The 13,010-nt window shown below is 47.5% G+C and overlaps 1 protein-coding gene across 6 annotated transcripts in view; it reads right to left on the bottom strand.

Moving 5' to 3' along the window:
- PAX2 (paired box 2) overlaps positions 1-13,010 on the bottom strand; it is a 77,877-nt gene that overhangs the window by 35,916 nt on the left and 28,951 nt on the right. For all 6 annotated transcript variants that reach the window (XM_072340618.1, XM_072340622.1, XM_072340619.1 and 3 more), the window contains exons 4-5: positions 11,527-11,612; positions 9,375-9,494 (exon numbers count right to left, since the gene is read on the bottom strand). In XM_072340618.1, the coding sequence (XP_072196719.1) occupies positions 9,375-9,494; positions 11,527-11,612 (206 nt within the window). The remainder of the gene's footprint in view (positions 1-9,374; positions 9,495-11,526; positions 11,613-13,010) is intronic.

Here is a 13,010-nt window from a genome sequence, read left to right on the forward strand (position 1 = left end):
TATGGGACTAGTTCCCAGCAGCTGTCTCTGACAAGAGTGTCTCCACAATCAGCACGGAGTGAATTTCACTACAGAGAAATCTGGCCTTCTCTGTTCAGAACCCCAAATGCTGGTTTTGCATGTCTCTGTGAGCTAGTCAGCCCCTGTGTGCAGTCAGCAACATCTGCATCTCCATACATGCAGCGTCTGTGCTCACACTCCACAGCTGCACCAAACAATGTCCTGCACGAGTACCCCTGGAGGGAAGTCAGGGCAGTGCTGAGAGTGGAGCTGCCTGTGCCTGGTGCCGATAGAAGGCCTCTTGTGCAACAGTCTCAGAAGAGATAGATCAGGGCTAACCCATCCTCACTGCTCTCAGGATGGGAAGCTCCCACCTCCTCTGAGCTCAGTTCCAGGCAGGCTCTGTGCGGCCTGTCCCTGTCCTTAGACATATGCTGCGCTGCCTTCAGCTCCATCCCCGCTCCTCTCCCAGTTCCCTCTCCTGGTACAGAGCAACGGGCTTTGGCAATAAGAGTCAGGGACAGTACCCAGTATCGTGCTGGTTTACATTAATGAGATACACATGGTGTAATCCAGCAATGGAGTCAGCTCTACAAAGAGAGGTAATAGCAGGCTGCCATGAGCAGAGCAGCTCAGGTAATTGGTTTATCTATCTAGAAGCAGTAGTAGCAATCTCTGCACAGAGTAGCAGTAAAGTCTCTTCCTTAAGGCTATTTCCTTTGTCTTTTCAATTGCTTGCACATCCATGTGAGATAGAGAGAGAGAGAGAAGGAGAGAGAGAGAGAGCTAGAGAGAGAGGGAGAAATGTTAATTTGTGAATTAATGGCTTTTCTCAGCGGAATTGTAAATTCAAATGTCACCTCACAGGGTGACACTATGCTGGGCTGCTGAAGAAGCAATGATAAGATCCCCCTCATCCCCGTGCCGACATATACCCATGCCCCTCCCCTCCCTGAAAGATAGCTGCGGAGTGGAACATGCTACTTTTAATTTGCAATAACACCACAGCAGAGGGATGCGAGGGTGACTGTTTCCGACCCTCCCTTCCACAACAACCCGGGCCATATCTTTCCCGTTCTTCCGCTACCTCCTTCCACCCCCTCTTCAAACCCTCCCATTCTAAACTGAGTCCAAGACAACACATTATCTCAACTCCCCCCACCCCAAACTAATCAAAGGATGAGCTAAGGGAGGGCTCTTTAGAACGGATGCCTCTGCAACCCTCTCCTCTCCTGCAATAATCAGGTGAATTAATGACCCTGAAGTTAAAGTGAGTGCTGATACTCAGGCGTTGTGCAGCGTAGGGGAGAAAGCCTTCATTGTTTTCGAGCAGGAGGCGGGCAGCAGCAAGGGAGATTCATGGATGGAGATTGAATATGCAATTTTCTTTCACCTTGCCAAGAGCTGCCCCTGGGCTGTGCCTGGCCTAAATTTTTTTTTCCTCTTGCCATCTCTGCCTTATTCGGCCCTCCCACCTCCCTTCCATTCTTTCCAGAAAATTACCTTCAAAATTGATTTCCACTTTTACAAACAAATATAATGGGAACATGAGGGGGGAAAAAAATCTTGAGCCGTGATGAATTAGGGCTGTCAGGTGCTTCCAAGTCTCCTTTGTTTTTGTTTTACTGCCCGTTAGGTTCTTTGTTTTTCCAGCAGCTGGGAATAGTGCCCCTGCCCACACACTCCATGGCTACCATCACGGGATATGTCCGTCACCTGATGTCATCACTGAGTTATTCCTGCTCTCCATCACTATGATGCAAACAGCCGCTGTGACCAGGCTGCTCTATCCTTTGATACCAGGATGCAGCCCATCTCATGGAGATGGAGCGCGTCCCACACTGCTGGCTACCTGCCTTCTGCAGCCACCCAGCATGTCCTTGGCGTTACCTCAGATCTTTTCTACTCTGCTCCTCCTGTTCGTTTTTGCCTTTTTATCTGATTCTTGAAAGGAGTTTCCCAGCCCTCACTGTTCTGACAGGTCAGCCTAGGCCATCATCACGGCACTTCGATCCCCACTGCACCTCAGTGCTACATCACCTTGGTTCTGTAGCAGTATTGCCCTTGAGTCTCATCGCCATGTCACTTGCCTCAGTAATAAGCACCATCGCCAGCTCCCACTGGCATGGCACACCGATCCACTGCTATACTAGCATTGTGTTCCCTTGCCACATCACCAACAATCACCTAGAAGCACCATTTGCTTCCACATTTCTACCTATTTCTATCCCTTTTGGGGTTTATTCTGTCACTCACTGTGCCCTGAGATCCTCACAGATCCAGGCAGCATCCTCCTGTAGTCTTTATGACCATGAGCCAGTGCAGCATCCGCCCCCTGAATGCAGGCAGATCCAGGGTACAGACTGTAAGAGAGACAAGCACCAGCACAGCCAAGGAGCAGCTTCTGCACAGGTGGGCACATGGGGTGCTCAGAGACACCGGGAAGAGCTGTTGCTGCCTGATTTCTACTGACATCAGCTGCAAAAGCCCCTCCCAGCAATGAGTCAAAAACACAGGAGAAGATCTAGCCACAAACTAAACACACATAAATAAGCAGTCAGATAAGCATGCATTCAGGGCACTCACACAAGTAAACTTTAAGAAAAGCTCTGTGCATAAGTAAGACTCACAAAACACAGCCAGGAATGTTTGAAAATGCAAGAATGCAGTCTGGGACACAAGGAAGCACTAATGCAGTACGTGTCAATTAAATGTAATTTCTCAATAAACAAACAACTTACAACAACTTACATACACTAACTAGATGGAAACCTGGAACTCAGTGGAATTTCCTTAAATTCACATATGCAAAATTAAATCATGTAAACAAATACAAACTATTTACAGAAATAGACAATCTTCTCACAGGCAAGAACAGCCAATATATGCATATAAAACATGCACACAAATATATAACCCCATTGCGAATGTACCCTCTGTACAGACTATGTACAGAGGGGTACAGCACTAACAGGCTACTTATGTGTGTCTGGCAGCCACAAAGATACAGTCATACTCCAACTATATATCAACAGATACACAGAGAATATACATACAAATATACAACATTCACATATATGCTTAACATGTGAATACAAATACCTGTCATTCCTAGAAATACATAGCACTAATGCTGAGCCATACATGCCCAGACATCCAGATGATCCACACTATGCAAACCCCACTAGACAATATTATATACAGCTTAACGTACATGTTTTCCAGGTCTCTGGGTGCATGCAAAAAATTACAGGTCTACTCTGCCGCTCATCGTGGTACAATCAACACTGATAAGTGGAGAGCAGTCACCCTAACACAGAGATATAGAAAACAAACAGGCGTGCATTCTGAGGTACACAAATACACAAGCAGAGACACACACAAACACAGCTGAAGCCAAACCAGCTTGTCTTCAGATAGTGCCAAACCGTGCCAAACTAAGCAGCAGTGTCAGCTTCAGTAGCAGAGCAACCTGTCCAAACGGCTGCCTGTGATGCAAGCTGTTAACTCCCCCCTACTTGAGCCACGCACCCTCAGAACTGCCAGGCTGTGAGCACACAGACAGACATCTGTCCCTCTCTGTTACAGGCAGACTCCAGCTTTGTGATGCAGCAGCCCACCTTTCTGACTATGCTGTGCTGCTTATGCACTGTCATCTCCTTTATCCAGTCTCCCCAGCTCGCTTTCTCCACACACCCTCTCCCTTTGCTGTCTGTCCTGCAGCTCATCTGGGAGGTACCTGCCTTGTGTTCTCCTAGAGGCTCACCAGCAAAGATCCTTAAGAGGAAGAGGTGAGGGGCTGCTGAGAATAAACGGCCCCTCGATTTACATCTTCATTTGGAGTGAGAGGAGTGCTACCTACTGTGGGCTGTGTAGGAGCAGTGAGCCTGGAAGTCCCCTGTAACCACCGCTGTCTGCTGCGATACACCATCAGTGCAATCGGATAGCCATTGGGAACTTGGCCACATGGTGTGATACTGCATTGTCCTGGGCAGAGCAGGGGGAAGGTGCTATCGGACTGACACAGCCCAGAGATTTCTCACTCTGTGTGTACAGCCATGAACTGCTGGGTGCACACCCTGCAGCTGTGTTTGGTGATCAGAATGGGGAGTTGGCGCCAGAGGTAATGTGACTGCATGTGTCTCTGGTGTCATTAAGACTACTGTGGACCTGCAATAAAGCAACCATATGGAATAACGCAAACACATCAGTTGTGGCGACAAGAAATCACAGCACGAACCAATGCAGCCACACCACAGCAATGCTGTTGTGTCACCTGCAAGGGTCCAAGCACATTCTGTTGTCTTCAACAATGCAGTGGTGGTGGGAGAACAGAAATCCACCTATTGCCCTGAGATGAACATACATCAGATGTCACGATACAATCAGGTTCAGTGCCTTGCAAACATGCAAAGGCAGCACAGGACAACAAATGCACTTCCCTCCAGAGTAGTTAAGGTCCCTCATACCACTGCACTGCTGGTAGAGGACCATTGCACTGTGGATGACAATGTAAGCATGCTGTCTGTCCTGAAACAACCCCAGTATGTTGTGGAGCAACACGATCATATTCCATGAAAACATACGGTGCTCAAGACAGCACCGTGCTGACGTACCCCTGTTGACTTCAGTCAAGATCAGATGACAGTCTGTCACCACTCAACAAATGATATCAACTGCAGTAGCAACTGCCTGATGGCAGTGACAGTACAGCACAGCCAGCCATGAGGCACCGAGTCACCTCAAGGAAACAGCACTGCTTGCACAGAGATACAGGTGTCCTGCCTCACCACTGCCTCCTTGCAGAGCATGATGGCCTGGAGTGCAGCAGGGCAGCATACAAGCCGCAATGCACTTATCATTAATGTCAGAAACCCACAACATGATAACCAGAGTCACACTGCCTGCAAAGACGTATCCATGGCACTGACAATGACATGAAGTCACCTGAAATGTCACAACCTCATCTTCCAAGTGATCCAATCATTGCTGCCATGAGCAGCACAAATGGGATAATACTTGCAGTGGCACACTCAGCTGCTGTGTAGCTGCTCAAAGCCTGAGACCTCTGCAAACACCTGTACATCACTGCGCACTACCTTTCACTGAAATTATGGAGTTCAACATTTTCTTCAAGACAGTGTGTTCTGGGGCAGCATCTAAAAGACCATTTTCTGGTCTGGGACTGTAGCAGCACTCCTTGCTCTGCACTCCACTAATGGAGGCATTTCTGCCTTCCCAGTAGGAATACAGGCATCATGGACAAGCTGGAAATCCCTTAAGCTGATTGCTATCAAATGTTGCTCTGCAGTCAGAGTCCCGTTGGGAGTGAGAGAAGACAAAGCCACCTGTAACAACATAATGCTCCTCAGCAGAGGATGCTGTGATAGTAAGAGTCAGAAAATTATGCATGCAGTACCAAAGCAACACATAGCACCGCAGTGACGCTGCCTATCCTCAGCTACACGGCCAGCAGTGTGAATGCATCTACAGCTGCATGCACTGCCTCATTTTGAGCAGCTCAGTGCCACAGCCTGCAGCATGCAGCCCCATTTGGAACTGTTCGGTGAATCACCTGCATCGATACACCTGTAACTGACTTGCCCAAATAGCAATGACCCTTCACTGTTCCCCTGCGCTGACACAGCCCTGCCTCACTTATTTCAGTGTAAATCACTGTGATTGTTCAAGTGACAGGTGAAGAGAGGGAAGGAGGAACTTCTGCCTTCTGAGGTTAGCTCCCCCATCCCCACCAGGGATTCCTTTACTGCAAACAGCCTGAGTATTACTGCCATTTACAGTAGCAATCACTCCATCCCCTCCTCTCCCACAAACCTACTGCTGATATTAGCACTGATCATACTAACAAGCCTGTGGGTTTTATTACTACTGATACTAATAATACTGGACACATTACGTCTGCTCCCGCCAATAACAGGCTGGAGATACGATCCCTGCTAATGCCAATAATACTGGGGGATATTATCTCTGCCATTGTCAGCACTGCAGATATTATTGCCAGTAATGCTGTCAAATACTACAGATATTGTCAGAGGCCAAGATTAATAATGCTGGGATTGTTACAACACTAGCCTCTCTGGAACACAAATCCCAAATGAAAATTTGGATCTACAGAGAAGTCCATTTGTGGCCTGCTATAGAGAGAAAGAACTATCTTTAATAAGAGTAGTTTTGTAAAGGTCCCCAGAGTCTGACACAGCTGAAGATACAGGGAGCCATCTGAAAGATTATTTTCATATTGTCTATTCATTTATCCAACTATCTGTCCTCTCTCTCCCTTTTCTTCCTATATACTGCTTAAGACTACAGTATCAGAGCACTGCTATCTTTGAAGTAGTTCCTCTGGCTCACCCCAGTTCTCACCCTTTTAGCTATCAATAGGGTATTAAGGAGCTACAGAACAACAATCTAGATCAATAGAGTCCACCCTCAGCATGTTTTCTGACAATACAAAGCTGGGAGAAATGGCTGACACACCAGAAGGCTGTGCTGCCATTCACATGCTCAGATCTAACTCTCTCTCAGTGCCACATTCTTCCCAGGCCAGCCAGCACATTTGGTACGTTGGTCCCCTGCTTCTCCATGAGGAACACACCTGGCTGTCATCGGCCATCGCTGAGCCCACCTCTGGCTCCTTCTGTCCAACTTGGGAGTTCTGCTACATCATCTTGACACATAATTATCTCTCCTCTTCTTAATCATCTGTGCTGCTGTCTAATGCAGTGCCAGCTGCAGAAAACAGGACCTGGGGGAGGGAGTGTGCTCAGACAGGGGCTTCTCTATCTCTCCCACCCTGCTCTCTGTACCCAGCCAGCTCAGGGATTGATAAGAAGGTTTTCAGGTTCCCAGGATTCAGGAGCACTTTGGTCCTTCACCTGTCTCTGCAGAGCTGCATTCCTCACAAAGCATCATCTTTGCAGCAAAGCTGGCCCAATGGAGCAGAAAGAAGAAAAGTGCTGCTGTCTGTGCCTTCTTTAGGGAAGAGCCATTCCCAAAATGCTGGGAAAGTAGATGTGCTTTCTATATGGGATTAAACCCTGCAGTTAAGAAATTGCAACAAGACTCAAAAGCTCAGAAGCTTTGGGAAGTACTGAGAGGTTCTATATATCCAGCTTGAGCATGAAAGGAATACCTGCATTGGACTTCTTGCCTTGCTTTCTTAATCCTCATCTCAGCTAGGAGTGCCCAGAGCCTTCAGCACTGGAGGGCAGGTTGCCCAGGGGGAGTGCAGGTTACAGGCTATGCGAAACCTCGCCTTGGACCTTCTAACTTTAGGGCACAGCTCTGCTGTGGTGGTGTCTGTCAATGTTCCTTAAAGCCACTGTGAGTGCAGGAAGTCAGCTCCTGGGCAGGGGTGTTCAACAGCTGCCTGGAGTCCCTTGTGAGGTTGCTCTGAGGCGGCATTGTGACATCTCCCTGAGGCAGATACCCAGGATGGCAGAATGAAGGCTCTTCTCTAAGGAGTTTGCAGCTGTGTCATGTTACTGAGATCCCACACCTCCAGGACTGTCTGGTACCTTTTTGATTTCTAAGGAGATATGTGGGCTCTTGGCCAATAACAGGGAGTTGCACAATGCTTCTTACCCTTCAAATATCAAATCCAAGATGTATTAAAGACAGACACAGAGAGCTGTTCTTACTGTCAGGGAATCCTTGTGAAGTGACACAGTCTTAGATGTCTGCTTGATTGTTTCTGCATTTAATTTTACTGCTCCAAAAATCTCAAATTCCAGGGCTGGTGATGATTGCGAGGTTGAATCTAAGTGGGGTGACCACTGCAGGTATTTAGAAAGAATAGATGCTAAAGCCAAATTGAACTGCTTCTTTTCAAAATGAGATACAGAGGCACCTCACTGACAGCTTGCGATCACCAAGCTGTACTGAATGAGAACAGGGGTTCACAGAAACCTCAACTACTGCCAAAAGATATACACAACCATTAGAGAAACATGTTGCTTGGTTTGAAATGTCACTATTTCCTCTGTAAGCGATGATAAGAAATGCCGGAGAGGCTTACAGTGTTTTCAGTCTCTTACTCCTGACATTTTTTTTGACTTTGAGGCATTGACTCAGCCCTTCCATTACTACACTTTTCTCTTAGCTAGGCCCTACTGCCATCTAGCTGGGAAATGGATCTTCCTCTGGGTCTTGATCCAATTTCCAATGGCATCAGCAGTCTTCCCATTTGCTTTGATAGGAGATGAACTGGGTCTTTGCTTCCAGCCTCTAGTTTTACTCTGTATTAATAAGAAATGGGTCAGCCTTTTTCTTGGGATTATCGTTTATTCAGATGTAGAATTTAGAAATGTGAACCTCACTGGCATCAGTGCTGGGAAAATGACTGGAGAAACCTCAAAAGGCAGCATCTGTCTAGGAAGAACCTTCTCACCGTGCATCACAAGGAGCCCTGGTATTACCATACACCACACAGCCTGGGATTACTGCACACACAGCACAAGGAGCCACCGATACTGCCAAGAGAGCCCCCATGCAACAGGCAAAACCAACACCCTGAAGGCAATGTTGAACTGCATAGACTGGTCAGACGCTACTCTTGGAAAAGTTCACCTCCTGGCCCTCAGTTTATGAATCAAATCAGATTAGAAAAGCAAGACAAAATTATACAAAACCACTATAAACACACCAAGACATCTCCCATCCATTCCTACTGTGTCTTTCTGGACCTGAGGTTCCAGCTTTTTGTTCATTTCAAGATTCACTTTGCCCTGAGTCCTTCTCAACAAGTAGGAAAGAGAAGGAAACAGCTTAGTCCTAGTTTCTTAGATCCCTAGTGGAAAGCTTGGATAACAACCTTGAGGCCACAGAAGAGCTCCTGTTCTGCTTTCCACTTGGCAGTTCTAGTGTATAGACACTACCCATGGAATCCGGGCCCTTATAGCCACCACAGCTAACACACCTCATGGCACACCAAGGAGCTTGCTTGCAAGGGAAGGAAAAGCTACCCCACGTTGCTGATGCTTCTCCAAGATGGCACTTGGTTTGAAAACAAGTGAGTTGGGAAAACCTTGTTTACCCACAGTTCCAAGTCTGGGCACCTGCTGGCACCTAGGGAGCTCAGTTCCAGCCATTTCCAGCAATGAATGAACTTGGGATCAGCTCCAGCAATGGAGACGGTTCTCTGCCTGCTGAGCAGATGTCTGGAGACGCAGCCTGTCATGAAAAGGCTTCGGAAGAAGAGCACTCCAAGCCAGCAGGGCAGTGGCGGGGAACTGGTCTCTGTTGCTAAAACTGATCTAGCCCCTGGAGCAGCTGCAAACCTTGGCCTGAAATCGGAGCCTGTACATGGGGACAAAGAATATAAAAGGGAGGATGAGCTTCTCCCCTCCCCCTACCTTCATCACGTTTCCTCTTCTCGCCATTCGACCGAGGAATCCCCAGGATCCCGTTAATGGAGTAAGAGCCCACTGGATCATTGGAGGCACTGGAGACGGGAGGGGATGCTGTACTGGGCACTGGACAAAAGGAAAAGGGAGAAAGGGCCATGAGGAGAGCAGCCACCACTCAGGGATCCCCACACTGAAAGCTACGCATACCACTGCTCTCACAGGAGAACCTGGGCACTAAGCATGGCTCCCTGTCCCACACATAGAAGGACTTGTGTTAATCCTGCTCTGCTAATGCTGCTGAATCCTAGCTGTGCCATCCTGTTCATATACCATATCTCCATAGACTTCCAGTACAGGGCCAATAGGAATGAGCCAGTGTGCTCCACCAAGAAGCTAAACATTGTTCTTTCCCTGTTCAGAGCAGGCCTCCCAGGGCACCCAAGGTTACTCAGTATAATGCTGCACAGGCCACGATCCCCAGGGGCTCTCAGACAATCCATATTTTGCCAGATCATTTCCTCTCAACATTTTTCCACATGGAGTACATATACCCTGTCTTAGCCAGACCAGCCTCTAATGTGCCCACCCAAAACTCTCCATGAAAAATCAGCTTCTCTTAGCGCAGGTGAGAAGCTCTTCAGAGTTGGGCCAATAAATTCAATTCCCTACTAGAACCAACCATATGCTCACGATATGTACTCCAGCCGAGATTAATAAAATTCCTGTGTCTTTCTTTTGCACAGATCATTGTAAACTGGCAGACTCCTTCAGCCACTCAGGACTCTCCAGGACTGCTCTGGAGTTTCCAATACATCAGAAAGGACAGGTCACTCAGATTAGAAACAATTACTTTCCAATAATTAGGGCTTTAGGGTTTAGAGCACGTAGAGTTGTACATCCAGTAGGCAAGCCCATTATGTCCCAGCATGCCCTAGTCATTAGGAGGATATCCTGGTTCCCTTACAAGCCACTAGCCATCATTCAGCTCATAAAGCATCGAGTTGAAGCATTCAGTACCTCCAGCAAAGGCTTTCCAGAACAGAGCAGAACCTGCCAGCACTGCCCAGTGTAGATCCACACTTCTCCAAAGCAATGAGAGGCTCCAGCAGCAGTACTCACAGCCACCCTCCCAGCTCCGCCAACTCATTCCCTAGACATAGCATTGCTTCTCAAATAAGGGAGAATATCTGCCAACTCCATCTGATGTGGTCAGTGCTTCCCAGGCCATTGAAGTCCAGATTTAAAGGGCATCCAGAAATGCTCTTCCATACTGGGTCATTAATTCCTTTGTGCTCTTGAACACAGTTCATGTACAGAAGTGTATCTGCCAGCTCTGTTCCACGTAGGCCAGCACTTTCCAGTAAATCCTTGTTTAGCAGCTGATTCTCAGTAACCAACAGCATCTAAGACAGTGTCTTAGGCCACAGATAAGCCACAATATCCTATAATACTATATGTTTTCTCCTGCTCTGAATTGCTGTTAGATAACCCAGTGCTTGCAGCAGCAGACATTTGCGCTGTGCAGCCCACATCAGTGAACAACACCCCATCACACATCTAGCACGGCACCTTTAAACACAACAGACTAGTAGACATTTGGTAGCTTTATTACAGCCTCCATCTTCTTCTCACCTCAATAAGCCCATTTCCCCTAGCAGAAAATGCATTTTCTCAGTGAAATACACCCATGGGATAGCTGACTGCAGAGCTAGAACATTGAAGGACTCTGTGGTGAGGTATTGGAATGGCATATCCTGATCTGTGCATTGCAGTCTCAGATACAGGCTGACTCCAGCAAAGGGAGAGATGAGAAACGGGGAGAGAGAAGCAAAGTAAGGCCAAGTAAGAAGGAGAAGAAAGGGGAAGGCTAGTGCTTGGGTAGGATAGTGGCAAGTACGTCTCACTAGGGAGGTTAAGGTGAAAGAGAGCAAGTGAAAGAGGGGTTGAGGCAGGATAATTTTGGGCAGACTCCTTTGGGTAAACTCTCTGCAATGCAGCTAGTGCAGCAGAGAACAGAAACCTCTGCTTTCTGGTGAGGATTTTTTCCCCTCATCTGCCTTCTCCCTAGAACCTGCTTGTCAGAGTTGTTTGCCCCTGCTGAGCTTCATTCCCATTTCCAGCTGTCCCACCACCAACCCCCCCATGCCAGTCTCCTTACCAATAGTATGTCCTGGTGCAGCCACACCTGTCCCGCTCCCGTCTGGTGTTGGGTGAAAAGGTTGCTGTACTTTGGTTCTGATAATCCTGGAAAAAGAGAAAAACACGTTTAGAACTCAAATCCTCTATGCCTTTGAACACCACAATTCCAGTAGTCAGAACCTCAGGCTGAGGGCCTGAGCTGACATCTGGCTGCAGCAGAGCACCATCTTAGCGCTTCTTGTAGACCTGATTCTGGTGCTTTAATGGTCCTGCTCCCACAGAATTGTTCTTGCTGTATTTGTCATCCTCCCCAACCATGCAGTCACTGCATGATTATGATGCTCAGCAAGCAGTCTGGGATTCAGCCTCTTCTATGTGTTAGCAACTGCGTTATTGTTTGTGATCAGATCTGCTAGTGTGCTCATGAGGCAGCCTTTGCAGCTGACAACCACTTCTAGATTTACAAATGGTGTAGATTTAATCTTGTTGCATACTTCAGAAATTCCTTTCTGGCATAGAGCTGGGTGATTTGAACTGCTGGAGGGCTTTCCCAAAGCCCTCCCTACTCTTTGTGAGTGAGACAGTGGGAGCAGAAGGCACCTGCATGGCATGATGAGGGGATATAGGTCACCAGGAAAAAGAATCTACAGCAAAGGGATACTGCTTTTGTTTATCAGGTCATGCATGAACACAGTATGGAAACCCAAAAAGATGTCAGTGAATGCCACAAAGTTCACAGTGCAGCTCAGAATGAAAATAAACTGAACTGCAATTGTCAGTGTTCATTTTCTTGTTACATGCAGTCTTTCACCTCTAAGTCACTGATTTAAATCCAGCTGAGGTCAGTGTGAAAGAAAATCACTATCCTGTAACACTTGGCTGGGGGGCCTGCCTGCTGCCTGATGCTGGGTAGCTGTGACTCGGGAACAACCGTGTCTTACCAAGGGGCTCAGCAAATAAGCCATGACCTGTGAAGGCCATGGAGTCCAAATTCCTTTCTGAGCTTAAAACAAGCCTCTCCAATTAGGATGAAGGCTGCAGTTGCTCTTTCGGCTTAGTTTCTGGAACTGTCAGCCTTGCATTGTATTAGCTCTAACCTCTCCTCAAAACTCTCTCCACAGAAAGTGAAAGCAAATAATGTGTTCTCCCTGCCCACCCAAGGGCTTCTCTTAGAAATTCATGCTAAAGAAGGAGTTGGCAAAACTTCAAGGAGAGAATGCATGGCATAGGCAGAGGTAGGCAAAGACTTTGGGAGGACATTATTGAAAAATTGTTGCTTCACAAAGTGAAGCCTTCATAGGAAGAGAAAGGCATTTCAGAGCATATCACCTCAGGTTACTGGAAATCACAGATAGGTGGTGAAACCTGGGCAGTTCCTGGAGGGGCAGAGGACAACTGGGACTTAGCTGCAGATAGATAGGTGATATCAGGGCTCTGGCTGGGGATGGAGAACCTTCCCTCTCCTTAACCTACATAGTGCAAGGGTGCCTGGTTTACAGCTGT

Source organism: Excalfactoria chinensis, chromosome 6, assembly GCF_039878825.1.
Source record: "Excalfactoria chinensis isolate bCotChi1 chromosome 6, bCotChi1.hap2, whole genome shotgun sequence".
NCBI lineage: Eukaryota > Metazoa > Chordata > Aves > Galliformes > Phasianidae > Excalfactoria > Excalfactoria chinensis.